This window comes from Dermacentor albipictus, chromosome 1 (genome assembly GCF_038994185.2).
Source record: "Dermacentor albipictus isolate Rhodes 1998 colony chromosome 1, USDA_Dalb.pri_finalv2, whole genome shotgun sequence".
NCBI classification, from domain to species: domain Eukaryota; kingdom Metazoa; phylum Arthropoda; class Arachnida; order Ixodida; family Ixodidae; genus Dermacentor; species Dermacentor albipictus.
Window position 1 is genome coordinate 67,361,653 of NC_091821.1, and position 25,291 is coordinate 67,386,943.

The window sequence follows — 25,291 nt, forward strand, 5'->3', positions numbered from 1 at the left end:
TGCAAAGTCTTTGAACGCAAACGGCGTATAAATCAACCTAATATACGCCTTCGTAACTTGTCCCTATAACAAAAGTGAAACGCATATACTTTCATTTGCGGAATAAACTTACATGAACTGTGATATCGAAGGCTTCTTCGCTCATTAAAGGTCCCTTTAGTGAACGAAGACATCGTGAACTACCCAAGGTCCTTATTCGGCCACTTTTGCAGTCTGCATCTTTTGCGTGCTTATTTTAGCGCTGCTTCTTTGGTCGTCTGGCATGCGGCAACGGTTGAACGGCGGATGATGGACTGACAAAGAGAGGAGACAGTTCTTCGTTTGTCACCAGTAAAAGGTGCCCTGTGCAGTAGCGGTGCTGTAGTCAAGCCGCTCAACACTGAGAATTCCGCTCGCGACCTGTGAGCAGTGCAGAGAGATCAGCTGTTAAAGGGGAGCAAGTACAAACACAAAAAAGTTTTCATTGTATACTTTTTTTCGTAGAATGCTTCGCACGCATTCCGCATGATGAATTACAACACTGACTTTCTCAACGCACAAGATTCGATAAGCTATCGAAATGAGCGCAATCGACGGAAGTGTGACATCAGAAGAAAGTTGGATAGATCTTATGAGGAGCTAAAAATTTTCCACCTTGACAACGATGGAACGCCGAAGAGGGCATAGTGCAAAATTGAAGGCGCAATAATCAACCCAGAACTGGCAGCTATACTGGTATTATGTGACGTACACCAGCTATAATGGTGTATGCGTGGCGTACACCGAACTCCTGCGTTTAGGAAAGTGAGACCGAAACTACACACCATAAAGAGAAATCCTGAGCCGCTTGTATATACATGTTGCAGTCACGTCAGATACGCACGGGTGCGAAGGGAATGTCCCCTGACGAAAACAGTGGTTGTCTTCAGAAAAGCTTTAACTATTGGACAAGTTCCAAAAGCAGTGACACGTGTTAGTTGTTAATAACAGTCATTCCAACGTTCACAGTCATGCCAACGTACACAGTCATACCAAAATACACAGTCATACCAACGTTCACAGTCACACTAACGTACTAACGGGGCAAACAAACATCGGGAATCTAAACATTACTCGTCATTTTCTTTACTGATAACCAACGTTCTTAAGGCAAAAGCATGAGGATCGAGTTTTGAAGAAATACTTCACCAAGCTAAACTTATTTGGTATCGCTCTTAAGGCACATCCTGAGTATAGGACATATTTTCATGGTATCCGCACTTAGCAGCGAAACTGTGCGGGGCACCTTTGGATGCCTGTAAGCAACCGCCTCTTTTCCGGTACTATTGATGCTATATAAGATATGTTGCAATGATGCCCCAGGCACTACCGTCGCATGGAGGAGCGCCGATGCATATATGCCTGGCAATAAATACACCTGCGCGCTCTAGTTCCGTGGCTTGTGAAGATGGGTTCTACATGCGACACTGAAGAGCCTGCAGCAACCGTCTCATGAAATGCTGATGTGAATGCCTCAACTTCTGAAATGATGTATGATATCCTAGGTACGACAGTTGTATGTGACTTAGATTTGTTATATGCCTGAGCCAGGCGTGAAGTGCCAACACCCTGTAGCACGTTGACACCCCAAAAAAGCCCGAAAGGCACCCACTATCATTTGCACTTATTGAGAGGAACAGGGCTTCTATCAATAGGGTGATTCAGGCGCACAAAAATCTACTACCACATCACGAATTTTGGATCTCGGATATCTCCTACCCTCCATGGTGACTCGTCGCCCCGAAAATTGAACTTTCGGCTGAAGGTATTATTAGAAAACGAAACATGTTTATGCTAGCAGCACAACTAGCGCTATACCAGATATACTTTCGATACCCTGGTTACATTTGAGTATACACAGATGGTTCTTGTCAAACAAATCATTCTATAATATACAGCTGCCTTTTTCATGTCAGAATGGAACTGAATACCGATCTTCAATTGTCTTTGTTACGATGCATAAACTCAATGCAAAAGGGAAACAATGGGTCATCCTTTGTGACTCGCACACATCTTTGTCGTCACTTCACGGTGACGTTAGCAATTCGCAAAACATGGCATTAGTTTACGAGTCACTAAAGGAACTCACAAAAGCAAGTGAAGAGAATCGCACAATAATGTTCCATTGGATACCTGGTCACTGCAATAACCCTGGGAGGGTTGCCGTAGGCGAGACAGCTGGACAAGCGCATGTTACCACGTCACATCTGCTCTCCTTCGAAGACAAGGCGAATTGCGGCACATGCTAAGACATATCTCAGCCCGTGGTTGCAGAACGACTTGGTTCGATCAAAATTCGAAATCTTCAGATTTATTTCACTTTGACCCAGCGCTTCATTTTAAAATCCCGTCCACATTGGATACAACAAGAGCATTCGAAACGCTCATTCACCGTCTGCGGTTCCGTACCGCGTATATTATAAAATACTTTCCAACAAAATTTTTAAGAGCTGATAGTCCGGAATGCTCAATTGTAGCCACGCGAAGGAGGATATATACACAGCGTCTTCTGCTACATATTCCGCGACATAACGCAGACAGACAATGCTTAGCACGTATTTTAATGGCATTGGACCGCAGGTCCTTCAGCCTCAGAAACATCTTAGGTCCTTGGCCAACACATTCATTGCGAAGACGAGCATTGCTGGCCCTCCAAATATTTCTAGAAGCGAGAAATATTCTCGGGAACTATTGAGTAGGGTGTTCATCTGTAATAAACTCATTCTGTGTGATTAATTTGACCCGACTTTGGCCCATTTAATGCCTGGATTCATGTAAAATTTGTTTGAATCTAATCCGTCTTTTATGATGTGCCCTGATTTTAGCGCGGTTATGTAACCGGACTTTCCGTTTACTTTAGTGCACTTATGTGACTGGACTTTGTGTTGCTGTGTTTCTGAGTTGACTTTCAGTTTTAGTGTGGCATTAGCGTGTTCATGTGACTGTAATTTGTGTTATTGTTGTTTGGAAATGACTTTGAGTGTTAATGCGGTTAATTCTTTTTTTTTTGTATACAGGCTGTCCCAGGTAAGTTTAGCCAGAGCTTAAAAATATGTAAACGCCGCGTAGCTGGACAGAACCAAGATAATGTTGTTTGCCGTCGCTTGGAGATACTGAAAAAATTTTTTTCATTCCGCCGGATGAGATAATTAGTCTAAATTAATTAATTAATCAACTTATAAAATATTATCATTAGATGAAAAGGGCCAATGAGCAAATTGTAGAGCGACATGAAAAACTCCCGATATAGCTTTCCGTTGCTCAATACGTGCTACATGAACGTGTTTCTTCCGAGCGTGAAAGAAGCCCGCGAATACGTGCAAAGTGCCTCGAGCGGCCAGTCGCGCGACAATTTTGCGTGCATTTGCAGGATTTTTTCACGCTCGGAAAAACACTTTTATTTACCATGTGTTGAGCAACAGAAAGGGGTATTGGAAGTTTTTCATGTCACTCTACAATTTTCTCATTGACGCTTTTCATCTAACTATTTTCTAACTAACTAACTAGGTTTTCATCATTTTCATTTAACTAACTAGGTTTGTCAACCTAGTTAATTAATTAAGTCTAATAATTTAATCAGGCGGAATGAAAAAACATAGTTTGAATATCTCCAAGCGACGGCAAACAACATTACGTTCGTTCCTTCCAGCTACGTGTCATTTGCATATATTTAAACTCTGGCTAAAGTTAGCTGGGACACCCTGTATATCTCTATGTGAAAAAGAGTAGCCGGTGCCAATCGAAGGCGAGATCTCCTAAGCACCATAAAATAATAATAATGATAAAATTAAACGAAGATCGGTCTGTTGGAAGATATATTTACCGGCGCTAAAGGTGGCATTTAGGAACGTGTAACTAATCGCTGCCTCTCTCCTCTTTTGCGAAGTTATTCACGAGTAAAATTCACGAGTCATTGTTCCAGCGTGTGTCCCGTCGGCTTCCTCTAAGTGCTGCCCATTCTTTAGAGCGCTCGCAAATGGCAAAAAAAAAAAAGCTAGTACAACATCCAGCCTGAATTACCGAGTGTTATGGCGCGCAATATTACCTCTTCTGCCGAAGAGGCAATTTATTGCATTTTATAAAATTAATGTTTTTCGTGGTATTTTATTACGTCAAGGAGGGATTCGTCTTCGAATAATCTCCGAATAATGGGAGCAGATGTTCTAACCATGACCCAATTACAGACATAACCCGAATCTCGCCTCGAAGGGTCGGCCACGTGCCTAATCCCAGGCACAACTCCCTGCCCACTGTACACCCAATCACACAGTAACACGGCGCTGCGAACAGTGTACACATAGCGGGGCTCCAAAGCGATAAAGTCCGCAGTTACACAGTTCCGAGAATTGCAGAATCCAGAGGGGTTGTTCCTCCAGAGGCGCGCATCCAGAGGCGCGCATGCTGTGCAAGAGGGCAGCAATACGCCGCGGACGGCGAGCGAGGCGACGGCATTGAAGTCACATGAAAATACGCTCATCGACATAGCCTAGTTCGATGGTGCCCGTGAATAGGCCAGAAAATGCGCTCACCACATTTTGTGAAAGTCGTGATACCCCGCCATGCACTGCATATATGAAGATCCCAATATTCAGAGTGTTTTCACGCACGAACGCGGGCAGCCTGAGTAACACTGACACGTCTCTTATCGGTCCGTGATGATATGGGCGCGCTCCGCAAGACTATTTCTTACGCGTCCTGCCCTCGAGATATATTATCGTTGCGAGGTCGCAGCGCAAGGACCTCGAGGGTTTCTCAGCGTGGAAATATGACTGCGCCGTGCATATACAGCTTATATGGCGTTGTGGTTGACTGGAGAAGTACAGAACTGCGTCGCGCATAGGAGCCTCCAACTCCAGTTCCAATTCTCATCTTCTGCGGGCGTTCAGGCCATGGTGCTGCCCTCCCATTACTGTGGGTCCGTCTTCGGAGACGAAATAAAACAGTGGCGTAGCACTTCAAACAAAATATAGGAAAATATGGCGCTAGTTTCTACTAAAATAGCATGGGAATCGTTCGTGTTAGATGAGCCGTGTCCAGACTTCGCCCTCGGGCGCCCTTTCATTACCCCTCTCGAACTAAATTTATAGATATAAGTTTTTCGAATCGAACACGTAAAAATCGACTCATTCGGAACATGTGGCTTAATTAGAAAGTGAAATGGGACACTGAGCTCTGAACAGGGAACACTGAGCTCATTCCTAAGAGTGCTTCAAATCTCTGTCTGTGCACGAGGGAAGAGGGGGGTGAGTAGACTCGCACGCATACATGGCCTGCTCGCGCTTACGTGGATCGCAAAGGGAATAAACCTCGGCTAATTCAAGAATTTTCCAATTAAGTGGGCGTTAACAGTACAGGCCATCATTCTTAGTCTATCGTTTCTTCCCTATTCTTTTTGACGTATGTTCATTTCGCTCGTTAGAAGCAGCTAATTTTGGTAAGCGAGGAAGGGCTGGGAATTTCGGTGTTTGTGTGTGTGTGAGGGGGGAAGGGGGAATAGCAGCCTTCGAACCCCTAAGACTTTAGGCCTTGCTTCTAATAAAATTATCATAAGGAGACTGCATGAATCCTGTGAACTAACTAATGCCGTGGCTGCTGGTACTGTCACTAAATCATACCGGAGTCATTAAGAACCTTGGTGATGGTGAGTGAATGTGCGAAATACATTGAGGCGTTGGCAATCCAAAAGCGTGGCGTCTCCTATGTCAGCACTCCATTGATTCAATTGCTGTGGGATAGCGTATCTCGAAGATAAGCCCCTGGCTCGAGTGTTTTGATGCCCTTTGATACATGTAATGCGACCGCCAACTGGGTAGCGTTTAAATGAGAAAGCTATGAAGTTGATCACATGTTGATGAAGAAATTGCGGTCACTGACCAAGTCAAGGTGAAAATAACACGGAGACGTTTCGGGACCCGTACGGGTTCCTTAATCCCACTCAAGGATCACACTCACACTCACACTCGAGTGTGATCAAGGAACCCGTACGGGTCCCGAAACGTCCTTGTGTTATTTTCACCTAGACTTGGTCAGTCACCGCAATTTCTTCATCAACATTTTACCTGACCAGACGAACGTTCGTCGAACTCTTGGCTACATTTGATCACATGTTGTACGATCATGACGAGAGTAATCAAACAACGAAACATAAGACTGCGGACGTGAGCAGATAGTTCGACTTGTGCTGTATTTATGCGTCACTAAAAGGGACTGTCTATATCAATGAGAAAAGGGATCAGTATTACTACATGCAACACAATTCATCACTTTTATAATGCAAGCTCACCCAGAGAAGCGAAACATATATTGAGTAGGGTAGTAACTTGGGCCGGTTGGTTCTGCATGCTTCAAATTCTGGAAGACCATCGCTCAGACGAAATAAACAGAGAACGACAGTGCAATGTGTGAGTCGTTCTCTGTGTAGTTCGTCTTAGTGCTGGTCTTCCAGAGTTTGAACCATAGATTAAGATAAATCTTCACTGGGGGCAATCGTGCGAAAGATTCGCTGCCACACACGCTTTGCCCAGCAACCGGTACCCCTGTGCGGCGGCAATGTCTCAGGCAGGAGAGTCACTTGGAACGCAGGATAGCGGACTGGCTAAATACAGAGTTTTATCTCAGCGTCTGTCGGGTTAGTTCCTCCATAATATCACGCGCTGCGGAGCTTCACAAAAACTGCGCTGACTTGGCATTTATGACAAGCGTTTGTCGTAACCGAAGACAGCGCGAATACAAGGCAAGGACGGAGGATGCACAGTGCTTATTCTCAGCCGACCTTTACTGCAAAGCCAGATATAAGTTGCATAAACAGGGACTTTCAGAGAGATACATCTATCTATCGAAACGCAGGCCAGACTGTCTGAGGCACTTTATCCCTGTTTATACTTCTATCCCACAGTGTGCTTCCACCTGTCAGCCCCCATCGTGACTTGGAATCGTTATTGCAAAGCAGTGTCTATATTCAAAAGAGAGGTATACAAGTAAAACACACAAACACACAGAAAAACTAAGGAAGTGATAAGGGAAAGACAGACAGGTTGGCTACCCCGCAATGAGGAAGGGTTGGAAGCAAATTTAAGGCTCAAGCGTTCGTCATGAGTAAGTCACAAGAAGTCACATATAGGCTGTCTCAGAATCTTTGCTTCATGCGAAAGGCATGTCTTCTCATTGTCTCAAAGCGGTGCGAAGGGCAAGCTTGTTATCATTGTCTGAAGGGCATTCACACAACAGGTGCGTAAAGGTTTCTTCTATCTGTACCGGCATTGTTCGCACTGTCCAGGGAACCGCGGTCACGCTTTCATTTCATATGATAACGGATTGTCTTGGTAACCACTGAAATATGTTGTGGCCGCTCTGCCCGCCGCATGCATGATGGTATGTACAATCTATAATATCCCATATGAATTATGGGGCGTGACAAAGAACTGACGAGAAAGATTGTAGAGGCGCCTTTGTATCGCAGAATATAGCCCGCTGATCGGCTGACTTGATTAACTTATTCAACTGCGCTATGGAAGACGACAAGTCCAGACCTTGTCGGTGTAGTGACGTGAGATATGATGTACTTCATGCAGATCTAGCTTAACGGAATGACCACCGCCCCAGTGGAGCTGGTCAGATTAGAAGAGTCGTCTGTGTAAATTTGCATTCGGTCTGGGTACGCGTCGTACAATAGATACAGTGCGGCTTTTTTAATGGCACCCCCGGGCAAAACAGTCTTCTGTACAACATCTGCGACGGAAAGACGCACCTGTGGTTGTAGGAGAAACTGCAAAGCAGACGGTCGTTTAGCTGCAGTTTAACAGCTCGAGTTCAAACTCGAAATTGCAATAAGACATTCAATGTAATTTTTCAAAATGGTCGGCTCTAATGAGATCGGAGCTTTTCTCTAATCATTTGCTGCGGTTTACAGTTGTTCGAATTCTGACAGTTTTGAAGTCTCAATGTCCAAACGCATTCTACGCCGCTCACGACCTCCCACGACAGAATGGGCGGAATTTCAGTACGTTTTGACGAACTGCGCGTCAGATCGCATCTCTTGATGCTCGTCAGGCGTCCATCGCAGCTAGCACAACGCTTAGGCAAAGATATTCAAAAGCAGAGACAGAGGGGCTGCCTTAATATAGCTTTGATTGCCATGGTGAATATTCGACAATTCCCACAACTATCAGATCTGCTATATGTATCAGAGACATTGCAGCTCGTGTACTTCTACAGTTTCTAACCAATAATTTATTTTTAAAGCTCAAATAGTGACATATGTATGTTATTATATTCTTTTCAGTCTTAATGTGCACCACCTTGATATGGGTATTTTAGTAGCATTGAGATATTCTGTGTGCCCCGTTGTTCGACACAGAAGCTACTTTCAAGTTTCAGAGCATTTCTCTGCCACTCCAGCAAAGCTGGAAAACATCGCGACGACCCAGGCGTGTTTGTGGACCGCTCGCTAAAAGTGGTTAAATTCAGCCGCGCCATACGAAGGCAAGGACTTCGGTCCTCTAGCGATAACAACTAGCTACCATTAACAGTGGTACCATTAAAACTAACAAGGACTAGTCCAACTAGTCCTTTTTATGACTAAATACTTCGGAATAGGATAGGGGCATTTTAGCTTAGCAGTAAATAATTACCAGTTATGTCGGTACTACCCTAGATGAAACTGGTTCGAGGTACAGAAGCCTTTGCAATCCATGCGAAATCAAGCTTTGTTGGTGCGCTACATGCGTTTTCGTAATGAAGTCGATTAAAAGTAACGCAAATAGCACCTCTTTCATTCGCTTACACTTCCATGCACACAGTCTGCGTAGTGATATGGCACTACATCGAAGTCTATATGCCACCGCCTCCCGACGCAATTTCTGGCACGCATCTCCGCCGTGGCTGCGCGTGGCTGTAGGCGCGGCTGAGCACATACGCAGCCGCGCACCCTGCTTTTGAGCTAACCTGCCGCGTGTGCAAAGAGTGGGCGTGCCGAGACGGCGTGGCACCATGTAAGCTGCTTTAGCGCGCGTTTAGTATTGGAGGTTGCGCAACCTCGAGTTTCGATGACCCGTTATAGGAACGAGAAGCAGACGAAGCGTTCGCTCCCAGCTGCCGGCGCTTTTCGCGATAGCGTCGTCCCAGTGCGGGTAACGCTACCAGGCGCGGGGGCGGAGTGCACGCGAAAGCGTGGCTGGCTTCGCTTAATTTGCACCGCCGATGTGAAGATATCGTCGACGCGGCATGAAACCGTATCATTCGTCGCCTACTCCCAAATTCATCAAAATGAATTGTTTCCTAGTTCAAATTTGCTTTTACTGATTGCCCGATAATTCGGAAAATTCTGCGGCCCTTTTCCCTGTGAGAAAAATCGATCGGGGACTGTACTTATTTGCATAAAAGGTGAATTTCAATACAACAAAATTTTGATGTAACGAAGCAAATTGTCGATTTTACCTACTTCGTTATATAGAGGTTTAACTGTATTTTCAAAGATATAGCTGCACATGCACCGAATGTGGTAACAGGTAAAGAATGTGAAGAAAAAGAAAGAGCAAGCTAATGTACTAAGGTGACTGGGCATGTTGGTAGGACATGAATGCAGCTTTTTGTTTGCACACAAGACGAGGACGAAGAAGAGGCTGAGACACACGAGATAATCTAACACGACGCATGATATTTCCATGCTTCTTTACTTCCAGCAAAACTATATCTTCTATAGCTCTTCAGTTCTTTACTTCAACTTGCATGCATTTTTCGGTATCTCTTTAGTTGGTGATATCAAGCTGTTAAGCAAAAGGGGCGTTGTTAAAAGTGTTTTTCTGAACTGTTTTTTCAGGTACAGAACAAAACGCGTAGAACTTTCGACCAAAGGAGGATTGCGACTTCTTTATGACGTAACGATAGCTGAAGTCGCAGAATTATTTCAACAATATGATATTCGATATTTGTTTGTATACTACTATATTTATTGCACAGTTGTATAAACTTTATTAATTGACACTTGTGCATCTAGGGCGCCTCTCCGGTGCGTTTTATTTTTTATTTCCTGTTTTGTATTTTTGTTTGCTTGTGCGCGTGTGTGTGCGTGTGTGCTATATAGGCAAAGGAATAGCGTTTGAACGTTTAACTGTATTTTGCAATAGCCGGCTCAGGTGTAGCCTGCCCTCCCATTTGTATAAAACTATTCAACGAAAATGGAGTACTTCATTTACCTTTCCTTTTTTGAAGAGCTTCGAAATAAACGGCCAGAAGAAAGCGGCCCTTTTAAAGGTCTGCCACCGGGAGCTGCTTTATTATTATTATTATTATTATTATTATTATTATTATTATTATTATTATTATTATTATTATTATTATTATTATTATTATTATTATTATTATTATTATTATTATTATTATTATTATTATTATTGACCTTTGTGTAGACGACGTCGCCTTCGGGGATGATGCCCGATGTTCCTTTCGCTTAGCCAATACAATAATATAGTAACCTGGGTCTGCTGTAAAGAATTGCAAAACTCATTCAAAAAATAAAAGAAAGTAAACTTGCAACCCCATCACGCATAATTCACGGAAATTCCAAACAGCACAACTGCAATTCACTTTGCAAATCAGAACTCAGTCACATATTCTTTTGCGCGGTACAACTTCATAATTTTAACTTTCTTCGCAGCTTGACTAAGGTATCAGTTATACGACTATAATATAAAAAAATGATTCTGTGCTCATAAGGCGTCAGTTATAAGTGCTGTGTTACTTTCGTGTTTTCTGAAAGCACGTATTTATTTAATGCTTGCCCCTACATAAGCGAAACCTTATGTATGTGTTGCGAACTGCCCGATATGTCAACGTCAGTCGCGGATATGCGAGTGTGTTTTCCAAGTTTTACGACGCCGACAAAAATGCTATTGCTCAAACCGTTCTTGTTATCTCTTGTCACGCAGCCTACACGGAAACAGGCAAGAATGGCATCTGCACATTCCTCCTCACAGCCATATCCATATTTTTTATCATCTTGACGTTTCCCCTGTCGCTGTTCATGTGCATCAAGGTACGTGCCGTCCTATCGTTTCCTCATGCTTAGAAGTGGGCAGCAACGATTTCGACTCTAAATGCGGCATTTCGCACTCAGCGACTGTGTATGCGTGCGCTCTGCTCGTTACAAGCAGGACTGGCAGTTTTCAAGCGCATGCGAGGAACACGCCTTCAAAACGAGGAGCGAAGTCGATAGTAACTGCTGCCGCGTGATCTTAGAGTTTACTCTGCTTGTGATAACTTCCTGCGGAGGCAATCGCTTACGAAGCTGCTTTGAGAGATAGTATGAGGGAAGGAAAAGTTTCGCTGACTAGATTTTCGCTAGAAGCTCGCTGTGCAAGCCTTTCAAATCTTGAGGCGGTCTTACTTAAGATAGGTTGCTGAAGAAGCTGCCTTGCTCGCTGATGCAGTGCAGTGCGCTTTAACCGGTGACGTAGTAAACTTCTTCGCTAATGCGGCCGCAGTTCTAAGAGCGGTGGCTTCCACGCTAGAGTATTTTAGTTTTTTTTTTTCGTTTAGCTAAGTCTTCTATAATGCGTGCTGCAAAATATAGCGGTGAACGACGCGCCTCAGCTACAGCGGCTACAGGGAGATTTTTTTTTTACTCGATTGAGTAGGATCAAAATAAGGGGCCATTTCTCGCCTGCCAAATTTAACTCCACATTTTCTAGCGATTGAGAAATATATAACGCGACGGTAATAAATTGCCTTCAACACATTCCTTGCATCTGCGGGGCAAGTGGTAGTGCATATACATTGATGAGTGTCGCTTAATCGTCAATCGAAATGTGCAAGCAACAAATGTGTGACGTTCTTTATTATGTGTGTTCGCAACATAAATGATCAACAGAGGCTCTTGTACTGCGCAAGAACACGCGCCGGCGACTTTATAGAACTCATTGATTGGTACCTTTTTACTGACCTGTAGCCGGCTGCTAATAATATCCGCCGCACGAGAGTTCGTGTACTATAGTTCCGTAACATCTGCGTAAATTTAATTCACCAAGGTACCCGCCGTGGTGGCGTAGTGGCTTTGGCGTAGCGCTGCTAAGCCCGAGGGTGCGGGAGCGAATCCCGCGGTAGCGGTGGCCCGCATTTCGATGGGGGCGAAATGCGAAAACGTCCGTGCACCGCTTTTTGACTGAAGGTTCAAAGAAACCAAGGTGCTCGAAATGAATCCGGAGCCTCCCCCACTACGGCGTGTCTCATAATCGTATCGTGGTTTTGCACTCAAAACCGAAGAAATTAATGTATTTTCATTTCATTCACCAAGCCGCAAACATTACGTGTTGACTCCACCGTGACACTCCAAGAAAACTGGCTCGTGCAAATAAAATGTAGGTAATATTAGAAAAAAATACAGAGCCATTCCGCTCTGCGAAGGTGGATGATCAGCGGAGCTGTATATAACTATAAAGAAAACAAAATAAAACAAGTAAACAACATAACACAAATATGCAATTTGTTATGTTTATCTGTATTTGCGTTTATCTCATGGCCACAGTAATTATGGCTTTATGGTCGCTACGATAGACGGCCATGGGCTCTATGGCGACACTGGAGATGTTCTTAGCGAACGTTAGACCTATTTGCACATTCGATGGCGCGTCGTGGAGACATCGGTCCTGGTGTAACATTGAAGGCCGAACCTTTCCACGAGAAACGCCAAGAACCACTTTCCGTCGGGACGAGACACATCGACGTTAAAGTCACCCATAATTACGATGGATTTCCACCGGGCGGACCCACCCCATATGTGTCGATCATAAAGTATTCAAGGTCCCTCTTTGACGTTCCGGAATGAACGTATACGGTGGAGATGATTCCGTCCCCAGTCTGCACGGCGCACGCGTCGGCACGTTTCACGGAGAGGCTCTCGCCCGCCGTCGGTATAAGGCATAGGACGCAACGGCCGCGCTGTCGTTCTTTGCGTAGATCGCAACGCATCGAGCCATCATCCGCCATCCATCACCTGTTTTGACACACGTGTCCTCAAACGCAGCTGGGACACATCCGCTGATGCGATTTTGCCTTACGCTTAAGCTATTTTAGCTCTATAGACGCCGCCATCGTTTTTGCCTAAGCACGTCAAGAAACGCTGGAAACAAGCCCAAGATGGCTCCGCTGTAAAAGAAAGCTTTGATGTTAAATGTAATAAATTACGGTCAACAATGACCCACTCTAAATGACCTGTCGCAGAAATGGCCGCTTACCAGTTAATCAGACTAAAGAGGAAATACGATAAAATTGCGTTACATGCCAATGCCAGATATAAGAAGAGAGGAAAGGCCGGGAGGTTAACCCGATGCGAGTTTCAGGTTTGCTACGCTGCATTATTGTGGGGGAAACAGGGGTTGGAAAGAGGGCAGAGAGGAAAGAACAAGGAGGGCGTTTCCATTAATGGCGTTCACATAGGCCCGTGGATCGTAAGCGCAGTATAGCGTTTACACGGCCTTCTGATGCGACGATAAGTCCCGTTGATATTCCGACAGAGGCCGGTCGTCCAAGTGGTGCAGAACGACGGAGAGCAATTGTCTATGTACACCGCGGGTATACGGCACAGAACATGATGTATCGTTTCCTCGTCACCGCATGCAGTATTCACAGATTCCGCGAAACGCAGGCCAAACTTGAGGTCAATTAGGCGTCTGTCGGCGAGATAAGTGTGCACGTAGTTGTTTCACTAAGACGAACAGACGCTGCTAATTAAAGGCGCCTAAAGGCGACCTGTTTGAACTGTGCACCTTGTTTGTTTAGTGCACCTGCTGCAAACTTTAAGTGAGCGCCACGTATATATACGTGCCGCTGTTCCTTTAGTAATGCATGGTTGCGGAATGAATTGTGAACGTTACGAGGCGATGTTTACGTCGACGTGTTGAAGGGAAATCCCCTGAATATAATTTGATTCAGCTGTGCTAATAATGTAACAGCATTGTGAAACATGACTTACCAGTGCCAAATTCAAATGACGAAGAACCATATAGATAAGCGATGCATAAACACTTCCTCTACGTTCGTACTGAATGCGTGTGTTTTCGTCTGTCCCGTAGCAATTTGGCGGCGGTAAGTCATGCTTATAATACTTGTAACCAACTAGCCCAGCTTTCTTGTTTAATGTAACGGCATCGTAGGAGCAACGCCGAGCTGCTGAAAGTGATAGGACTCGTCAAGTCATGCTTTCTTAAATTTCCGCTGCGTTTCCAGATCGTGCAGGAATATGAGAGAGCCGTCATCTTCAGACTTGGTCGCCTTGTCAAAGGAGGAGCAAGGGGACCAGGTGAGAGTTTCCTGCGACGAACAGTTGCGGAATTTTTTTTCTTTCTTTTTTTTTGCAGTGTTCACAAAACCACGAGTCGTTTTGCTAAAACTAATAGAGAGCCTATACTGCATTAATTAGGAAGATGGCTATGCTCATGAGCATCCAGACACTTGCAGCCCTCGTCTTCTGAAAGTACTATTTTTCCCTCGCTCCTTTTTTTCTCCCTTTCAGTAAAAAATAAAAACACGAACACAGGCACGCTGAGATCCTGACACCTTGTTTAGCTTGAAGGTGCGTGATCTAAAAGGACTGACTTCTCAATTTGGCAGATATACAGGATGTTCCCATTGAATAAGCGGATGAATTGAGAGCGCCGATTGTGTATGAACGTGGTTTCCCGCAGGTCTTTTCTTCATCATTCCCTGCATTGACAACTATACCAAAGTCGACTTGAGAACGGTGTCCTTCGATGTTCCACCCCAAGAGGTAAGTACACTGTATAGAGTGTTCTCTAACAACGCATGATACGGGAGTGGCGCTAAACAACACTTTACATTGTCACTGTGCCACCTGCACGATAACAGGGGGGTACGTTATAGCATTTGAGACCTCTTAAGTAATCGGGAAGGACACCATTATTTTTTCTCTAAAATTGGCAATGTCCGTCTCTTAATCCTTTTCACGAAAAATGACACTGGTGATGAGACCGCAGCTTGCCATTTCTAGCTTTGATGCTTCGAGGGTGACGCGTTACTTCTTGCATGTTCAGTGGCTCGTTTAGAAATACATAACGTAACTCAACGGACCCTAATTCTTTAAGGCACGCATTGTTGGCAAAGACGTTGAGTTGTGAACTCCTCGGACTCGGCATCCACCTGTGAAGCACATAAGCCGAGTCCTGCGAAAGCAAAGAGCGAAAAGCAGAGTCCATTGGCGTTCGGCAGTGTTTATTCACTTTCTGCTCAATTCTGTCGCCTCTCAGTAAAAAAAAAAAGAAAAAGAAAAAAAAATCAGCTTTAGGATCGTGTGTCATTTATCGTAAAGGTGACTCCAAATTTTATAGGTATTTGCGCCAAGGGGAGATGTGTCGTTCTTGCAGCATACGAGGTTACGCTTTAAGTCCGTTAATTGCATTGTAACCTCAAGACGGCGCTTCCCATACCCTTCGGAACAATGGGGAGTCCTGCGCTCTCTTTAGAGACTTTTCAAGTACCGTGGCCTTCTCCAGGCATTGCAACGCAACCCTGCTAGAACTCTAGTAACATTGTTGAAAAGAGGTCATTATGCGCTGTGCGGATTTCTTTTGTTAAGTGCAATATTGGTTCTAAGTACTAATAGTGTATATGCGCTTGAACATGAAGTATTTAGTTCTTTTTACTTTGTATTGAATGTGCATGCGTTAAACCTTAATTTGATTACATTGTTCGTTCTTTTTTTCAAATTTCGCGCTTAAGTGTGAACTCACACCACCTTCCATTTGTTTCTTTATCATTTTTCTGCGTTACTCAGGATATTTTCGAGTCATTTTGATCACTCATACCCCATATATGAGTGAAATGGAGAAGCAGGAGGCACGTGCTTCCAACCTCTCCATCTGATCCCCCAGCTAAATCTATCCATCAAGCTATGCGTATACCTCGCCTCGTATTCACGCAACTTATACGTAAGAGCGTTTCTTCAAAGGCCGCTTGGGTGCCCGTCAATCGTGACGGTGAAAATGGCGAGAGAATGGCACGACCACAACGGGGATGGTCTGTCACGGACGGCATTCGCGTTAGAGAAGCTCTAAGGGCAACAAAGGCTTTGTCTGAGCTATATTTGGTTCATGCTTGCTCTAGAGTTCGGCCTAAACTTATAGGCATCGCATGAAGGAGGCAACACGACACCTGTTTGTCGTGGTGCCTAGTCGCTGTCCTGTTAGTAAATTTAGGCTGAACAATACAGCAAGCTTTTTAACGGGCTCTCACTACATGCCTAAAATAATCACGTCTCTTCCCTGTAAAAGCGTTGAGAAAGCACCTTTTTCATTTCTTTTCGACGCGTTGCCGTTTACAAGAAAGCCCACGAAACCTTCACCGTCGCGCGCCGCGGTTTGCGTGCCACAGCGAGTTAATTATTTTACGTACAGAAAGAAGAACTGCGCAAACGCTAACACATCGCAAACAAATGAAAGGTATATATTCAAATGTGATCTACAAACATTGTGGCCGTAAGCGTAGTGATTAAATAGTTTGTTAATTAATCAGTACTAATTACTCTATTAATGAAAGCATAAAAATACCGGAGGTTTCTCTGAGAAATTTCTAACAAGATACCATTGGTTTCATCCGCTCGGAAGGATTCGTAAAAAAACAAAAACAAAAAAAAACATCGTGCATGTTAACTGCACGGACACACTGTTAGCTTCTGCCGACTACCAAGCGTGTATAAAATTGCATTTGTATTCTAGTAGTTTCACCTTTCTTTTTTTGTCATCAAGCCATGGTTCCATAGCTGAAACGTTTCTTCGTCCTGTCTAACCGGCAAAATGACCTCGACGGCCATTTAGTGTACCCATGGCGTCGACTCGCCCAAGTCCACGTACACAAGGGCGTTTCACGCTGGCTCGTACAGATCCTGACCAAGGACTCGGTGACCGTCGCGGTGGACGCTGTGGTGTATTACCGAATTCAGAATGCCACGGTGGCCGTGACCAACGTGGAGGACTACGGGCGCTCGACGCGCCTCTTGGCGGCCACTACTCTGCGCAACGTGCTCGGTACGAAGAGCCTCTCGGAGATCCTCTCCGAGCGCGAGACCATCAGCCACACCATGCAGGTAAATCCCAACTCGTGTGAATTTCTGATAATAATTTGTGGGTTTTACGTGCCAAAGCCAGAGTTTGGCTGTCAGGAACGAGGTGTAGTTGGAGGGCGGAGCTCCGGATCAATTTTGTCCACCTGCGGTTCTTTAACGTACACGGAAATCTCAGCACACGAGCGTTCTTGCATGCCGCCTCCCCCCAATCGCAATGCGTCCACCCCGGCCGGGTATTGAACCTGCTGAGCTGGAAAACGTCATAAGTCACTTAGCCACCGTGGCGTGTGCTCCTCTTTTGGGAAACTCGGCCTGCTGTAATCACTAGAAAGCAACGCACACTGTCACTGATGGCAGTCTAGAGAGAACCATCTCTGCACTCTGTGTGCATTTGGAGAGATTGCACAAATGCCGGTGTTTCAAGTCTATAACGACGCCCACACTTGTAGTGTAGATTAACACAGCGTAGCGCAAGGCATTAGGCTAATCGGCAACAAGTTCAACACAGAACGCGGTGGCTCTCAGTGGCTATGGCCGCCCTGCTACTGCTAGTACAAGATAACGGTTTCGATCCTTGGTCTTATGCTGATGCGGGCGGAATGTAAAAGCGGTCGTTAAAGCACCCCTTGTCGTCAAAATTAACCCAGGAAAATAACATCCACAACGACGCCTCTCGTAACCCATGTGTTGCGCTGAACCGTAGAAGTGAATGACTCGGTCGGTCGTTCGGTCGGTCGGTGAAATAATTATAATCAATAATTTTCACGGCCGAAATGCGTATCATCAAGCAGCCGTTCTTAATGGTAACCACATATAAGGCGTTTCGGCTGGGGTATAACCACGGTCGTCGCGAAGCGTATATAACGGACGCGCCGGCACCAGGTGGCGCCTGACGCCGAACGTAAACTTGAAATGGATTTCATGTGGTAACCACTTTGCGTTTTGCATAGCTGCTTTTCTTTTATTACCTCCGCGTGTATAACTGAGGCGAAGCAACTACTTTCCAGCGCTGCAGGGGCCTCATTACCAAGATTTCAGGCCACACACTCCGCCACAGGAGCGCTGAATAGAGTGTGATAAGATGACATTTCCGTGAGCCATGGACGGGGCATAACAGCAACTGGCGTGTGACCTCTCACGTGCCTTTCGTATATCTTGCTCACGTGTGCGGATGGTCAAGAAGTATTTTTGCGTGTTTGCCTTATTTACTAAACTTCCAGTTGTTGCTACAGCAGGTGCTCGTGTGGCCTTTGCTCTTGCGCCTCCTTTTTCCGTGCGGCGGCATGCAAAGGACATTTTGGGAGTTGGGAGCGGGCTATCCTGGGCTTAAAGAGTTCTACAGGAGAATTCCGCTATGTGTGCGCTATAGAGGAGTTTCTATAGCAAAATGAGGCTGAACAAAGAGGTACATAATGCTGCAGTGTTCAAGGAGGCAGCAGAAGTGGCCGTAGAACGTGTGTTGACTACACAGAGTAGCGCAGCGATGCTCGCTTTGTGTACTATATTGCAGGCAACGTGACAAGAAAGCGGGTTCTCCCATATGCAGAGATGCCTACGATGTACCAAGGGACAGACAGTACTCTAGCGGAAACGCCTATTGACGTATCCAATTAAGGAATGGTATTTTGGAGGGTTTCTATTTTCTGTAGCCGTGAGAGTCACCGTACAACTTGTTTCATGCTGTCGAATTAAGCAGGCTAACGTATGTTTAGCACAGTGTACATGCGTTCAGAGATTGTAAGCAGCTTACGTACTACGCCAGGCACCAGCGCTTCACAAACTGGCTACCAAGCATTGCACCGAACCAACCTGATTAGTTGTTAGAATATTTTTATCACAAGGATTAATTTTTCTTTTAAAGGGCCTCAACCAAGCAGCAAGTGAAAGAAATATAAAATAAAGATGCTGAAGTCTTTCGTAGCTTAAGGCACCACCCACCACAGAGCCACGGATACTATTACTGATAAAGATATGGTTTATAAATACATAAACAAGGTTCATGTCAATTTCTCTACAACATTAAGTATACAGTATACTGGCTCAGCGATTGCACGACCTTAGGTGCCACTCAAAGGGTGCATTGAGAAAGAGAGAATACATAAATGGACACGATCATTCGCAATAAATATCAGTGACTTCCGCAGTAAGAGTCATTATAATGTCTCGCACGTTAGCGTGCGCTAACTTCAGAGCAATGAAACAATGAAATATTGGCGAAAGATACCAGCCTCCCATTTATGTCGATAATTCATATAAAAATTTGTAGAGATGATTTTGCATTCGCAACAATTGTAATAAATATGCAGTACTTTCAAAATTTGCTTTATCGAAGAATGGTTGCATTATGGCTGGATTATTTTGCTTGCGTAAGGTTGGTACTGATGCCGCGGTTGGAGAAGGGAAAGCAAGAGGTGAAAGGCAGTGAGGTTAACCAGATGAAGTCTCTGGTTCGCTACTCTGCGCATGGGGATATGGGGTGAGGCGCAGAAAAGATAAAGAAAAAAGACAAGATTAAAAAAAAAGAACGCCATAGTTCGCACTTTCTATAGCTTTTCAATGAGTCCAGTTTCTTTTAAGAAGCACATTAGCGCTTCTAAAGTAGTTCCGGCCGACGTCGGCTGGGACCAGAGTCCAATAATTCTGGCTTCCGTAAGGGGACGGTTGACAGTCTAGTCGAGCGTGGCGCTGAGGACTTTTCTTTCTGCATTGAAATGACGACATTCACACAGAAGGTGTGCTATCGTCTCTTTGCACCCGCAAGCTTCACATTCTGGACTTGTGGCCATTCCGATAAGGTAGGAGCACGCGTCAGTAAAGGCCACTCTAAGCCACAGACAGCAAATGAGAGTTACCTCCCGCCTTGGTAAACCATGTGGAAGACGGAGCTTCATATGAGGGTCCAGGGAACAAGGGCGCTGGTCTTTAGAGTCTGCCGAATTCCGTTGGGCCAACGTGAGCTCGCGAGCGAGCGAACGGAGCTTTCCCGCTGCGTCTGTTCTTGGCATTGGGATAGCGACGCAATCGCCACTGTTCTGTGAAGATGGAGCGGCCGCGTCCGCTTTCCGCGCTTGGAGGTTGTCCATTGCTATAAGCATATATCGTGAAAGGGCAATATTGTTGTTGAATGGCAGCATAACTTGCACCTGCGAAAAGCAAGCAACACGCGGCGCGAATCCGATGCCTCAGACGCCGCGAGCAGCTGCCGCACCCCCGGACGACAGCGTCACTGCGCCGGGATCGCACATCCCGGCAAGCTTGGTGCGGCCGGTTTTCACACCTCCCAGTTCTAGCCTCCCTACTGTAGCTACAGCCTATGGTCTGTCACAGGATTCAAACTGGTGTAATAAGAGCTGCAAGGTTTTCGTTATATTGAGTTTAATTATATAAAAAAACGTGTTTATACGTTAATCGCTTCGTCCGCACTAAAGTCTGACTGCCGTACGTAAACGATGAACACGTAATGCTGCTGATTTTGTTTAGCAGCCCATTTCCTTCTTTTTTCCGTGATGAGCAACAAAACTAAAATGTGCATATCACTTAAACCTGGCTAAGTTATAGTCTTGTGCTGCAGGTGGCTACTGTACTTTTTTAACGTGAAGAATGAGATGGAGAGTCTTTTCACATGCGAAGCATAGAAATATATCAGATATTGCACAGTATTAAGAAAGCAAGAGAAACACTTTATAAAATTACATAAACATGACAAATACTCCGATCACAAAATATGACAGGAGATAAATACAGGTTAAAATGCCGCGAACGCTATAGATACATTAAGTATGTCCAAAATATAACAAGAGAGAAATAAATATTCTGGCAGACCCCCTCTACTGTCGACTGTCGACGGTAATGTGTTAGCATTGAATCAATATAGCGACACAACATATTCCCACCGTCGAAACGAGTCGTGTATGAGGCGTGTACTGCGGCGAGACTCCTCTTTCGCGCTTACCCAAGAACACTCGGCGCCATCTAGCGCCGCCGCCGCGAAGCCTGCGCTGCTGAAATGCATGGCGTGCCGGTGCGTGCGAAGGCTGAGAGACGCGCCATGCGGCAACCAGGCTCCTATCGCGCGCTTCTTCCGGACACGCTGCGCCATCTAGTGGCCCTGGCGAGAAGTCTGCGCGTAGCCTCCGAGACGAGAAGCGTAGCGCGCCGGTGCCCGCGAACGCTGAGAATTGTTCCCCCGCTTGCCGCACGCCCAGTGGCATATACTCAGTGACCCCCAAGTTGGCGAGAAATTCATTGAAGGGCGGCACATACCCATCGCATTCATGGCGCAGCTCGCTAAAGCGTTGACCTGAAATACGTTCATTGAAAAGCGGCCCCTCTTACCCAGTGCATTCGTGGCGCAGCCTCAAATGTGTATCATATCTGCCCTCATATCAGTCCTTGAAGAACTCTTGCCATGCGAGTTCGGTTCAGCTCAGCAGCGGCGACTTCTTAACTTCTTAGCATCAACTTCTTAATTATTATAATTAGATGAAAAGTGCTAATGATAAAATTGCAGAGCGACATGAAAAACTCCCTATACAACTTTCTGTTGCTCAATACGCGCTACATAAAACTGTTTTTTCCGAGCGTGAAAGAAGCTCGCAAATACATGCGAAGTGCCTCGAGCGGCCAGGCGCGCGGCAATTTTGCGTGCATTTGCGGGCTCCTTTCACGCTCGGAAAAACAGTTTTACGCAGCGCGCATTGAGTAACAGAGAGCTGCATTGGGAGTTATTCATGTCGCTCTGTAATTTTCTTATCGACACTTTTCAGCCAATTATAATACTTGAGAAGTTCATTATTTATTAAGACATTGTATAATTAGGCGGAATGAAAAAAATAATTTAAGTATCTCGAAGTGACGGTAAACACTTCCTTGGTTCTGTCCAGCTACGGGACATTCGCATATTTTTAAACTCTAGCTAAAGTTAGCTGAGACACCCTGTAGAAAGGAATGAAAGTGCTGATGAATAATTTTCTAAAATAAAGATTTCAGAGGATCAGTCCCAGTTTTTATTGAACAACCTTCGTACGATGTAACTTTCACCGGGTGGAAATGTGCACGCACTTCTTACGACAATGTACCACTTACTTCAAAAAACTCGAAGAGCGACAAGTGCAGGTTTTTGGAAAGTAGCTGTTGGCCGCGATCACAACAGCTTATTTAGACTCATTTGTCTCCAATCATGCAATGTCAAATTGTACACCACTCACCTTCATGGTTTCAAGTATTCGCGGTATTAAAACAGAGAGAGGCGTTCTAGGTTCTCACCCAATCGCAGGCGGTGTGGATAAGCGTTTCTAGGCTCCCGCTGAGCTCTATCAGTATATCGAATAAAGATTAGAAGTAATTAAAATTCGATCAAACCACTTTCTTCAACTGTTACGGGTATATGTGCCTCTTAAAAATGCTACGCATTTCAGATCTAGTTATAAGGAATGCGGTTGTCGTATTATGTCGTGCTGCTGCATCAGCTGCACTCTAGCAGGACGCTAGTATCTAATTGTGGAGAGTTGGCGCGGCTAAGTCAGTTGTTGACACAGTCAGGTTCACGGACCAAAAGGAGGGGGGGGGGGAGATAGACTGTGCTCCTAAGCGTGGGGACTGATAAGCGAGAGTGTCCTTTTGGCCTCCATGATAAGGGGCACAGTCGCTTATCGTTCAACGACGAGGAAAACATTCCTCGATTGCTCTAGTGCGAAAGTCGCTTGTTATTTTGCGACTCCGTGCATCTTGGGAACGCAGACAACACAGACCACGAATCTTGCTCTGTCATTCTGTTTCGGTGCCACTGGTGAATTACGTATTTTTATAGCTCGATCACTGTTCCGACGAGGCAGAGTTTTCTTTTTTTTTTCAGTTCCTTCCTCCTTTCTTTCTTTTCTTTTTTTTTATTCAGTTCGTATAGAATGCCTTAAACCTTAAAAATCAGTTCTGAAGGAGTTTACGGGATGTGATGAATGTTTCAGATGGGGCCCCGTGTCATTCTGCGACAAACCTTCTCCTATAACCCTACGCCCCTCCTTCATCTTCCCCCCTTTTTCTAACGTCACTCACAGACTAACGCTGCCTGTGCATCTCGTGTAACACTTTTAACCTTCTGCAAGTGTCAGTGTTTGTTGGCTTCTTATGATATGACTTTTAACCTTAGACACACTGGTGTCGATGAAATAGTTTGTTGAGTGTTGTGCTGCGCTTTGTGTATGTTGTGCATCTGTGACGTGCACTGTGCAGATAATTTTGTTTTTCATCATGCCCACCTGGCACGGCGCCAGACAGACCACTAGAGTATAGATTAAAGAGTCCCCCTATGAGGTATCCTCTCCTCTATCCACTAAAGTGCACTGCTACTACAGCCAAGAATAAATAATTAAAATAGTCATATTGTAGGGCAGCAAAGTTGTTGCAGGCCTAGGGCACTTGCAGACTACAATAATATCGTAGGCTGCAAGTGTTGCATAGTGGCAGAGTATAAAATTATACTGCCGAAGGCGATGCGTCTGGTGGGGTTGAAAGCATAGTAGTCGTTATTTTCGTTGAAAAGATGACAACAGTAGGTTGGTTAGTCTCGCAAACCATGGTGCTGTTTAAGACGCGTGTAGACATGACATCCTTAGTGCGCGTAGTCCGTGTACTAAGTTCGCGAAAGCGTGTGTGTGTGTGTGTGTGTGTGTGTGTGTGTGTGTGTGTGTGTGTGTGTGTGTGTGTGTGTGTGTGTGTGTGTGTGTGTGTGTGTGTGTGTGTGTGTGTGTGTGTGTGTGCGTGCGCGCGCGCGTTTGTGTGTGTGTGTGTGTGTGTGTGTGTGTGTGTGTGTGTGTGTGTGTGTGTGTGTGTGTGTGTGTGTGTGAGTGTGTGTGTGTGTGTGTGTGTTGAAATAGAGAGAGAGGGCGTTTTCGTTCGTTTGCATTCAAGCGTCGATGAATAGACAGGCCGTCCAACGGAGCAAATGCGAGCGCAATCCGTCAAACTCGTCGGCGTGTGTAGCGCATGGTATATTGACAGAGGCTCGCGGTGCTCGCCGATGCGGGAAGCATTCCCCACGCGAAGAATAAACGAGCTCGCTGACAGCGTACAGCGGGCGTGCTTTCCACACCTCCGTGATTCCGGCGTCGGTGGAGAGCCCGCAGACTGCAGGCTTCTCGCTCGGCCCTTGCGTAAATCACTCGGCGCCCTCTTAACATCGTAATACGGCTCCACGCGACGCGAGCCCGCAGACGCTCCACGGGGATATCCGCCGCCTGCACTCTGCGGGGCCTCCTACGCCTTTCGTTGTGGTTCCTGACTCTTGCTCCTGTCGTTTGGTAAACACCGCGCGTCACGTCTTCTTGAACGTCTGAATGCGCGCCCAAATTGCGTGCACTACTAGTCGAGCTGCGATGACCTGCAACACGAGCCGAAGTCACTTTCTTATACGTCATATTTTGATAGAGAATATCTAATAAGGCTGATGGTATTCGCAATACGTATACTGCTCAGTTTTGGTGAAAATAAGGCAAAATTCACCCATTACGAGCAAGAGGGTAACAATAAGCGGTTGACTGCGACGAAAGGCAGCAACGTATGTAGTATCGCGGTAACGCGGGAAGGAAGGAAGGAAAAAGTGGAGAAGGAAGACAGGGGGGTTGACCAGTTTAGCCTAACCGGTTTGCTACCCTACAAATGGGAGCGGGATGGGGGGGGACGAAAGATGGGAGGAGAGAGAGAGAGAGAGCACATAACACAGCAAACACATCGTCAGTTACAGTCCGTCATTCTTGCGCGCTACGCGACATCACTGTCACAGCCGCTTGTCCAAGCCCGTATCCTTCATAAACCGAAGTAGTACCTTCGTCGCCTTCAGCTGCGATGTCTTCTGTCGGCGATATGTGAAAATGGTTGCAACTGACAATGGTCTATTGTCCAGGTGCGCTAGAACGGACGCCATGGACTGTCTCTGAACATTATATTCAGGACAATCGCACAGAATGTGTTCCATCGTCTCCTCGCAAAGACAGGCGTTGCAGAGAGCGTTGTCAGCCATTCCAATGCTTATGGCTAGGGGTGGCCTTCACGAAATCCTACTCGTTGCGGTAACGCGGGTAATTTGAACTAAGCGCATACAAGAGAAACAACGCTGTACATTCGACGAATGAGTTTATCAAGCTGAATATGTTTCCGCGTTATTTATTTATTTATTTTATTTATTTATTTTTTGATAGCACCGCTTCT

The 25,291-nt window shown here is 45.5% G+C and overlaps 1 protein-coding gene across 2 annotated transcripts in view; it reads left to right on the plus strand.

Moving 5' to 3' along the window:
* Positions 1-25,291, plus strand: part of LOC135906702 (stomatin-like) — an 88,285-nt gene that overhangs the window by 17,865 nt on the left and 45,129 nt on the right. For both annotated transcript variants that reach the window (XM_065438250.2, XM_065438251.1), the window contains exons 2-5: positions 10,944-11,050; positions 14,239-14,311; positions 14,697-14,779; positions 16,907-17,110. In XM_065438250.2, coding sequence (XP_065294322.1) covers positions 10,944-11,050; positions 14,239-14,311; positions 14,697-14,779; positions 16,907-17,110 — 467 coding nt within the window. The remainder of the gene's footprint in view (positions 1-10,943; positions 11,051-14,238; positions 14,312-14,696; positions 14,780-16,906; positions 17,111-25,291) is intronic.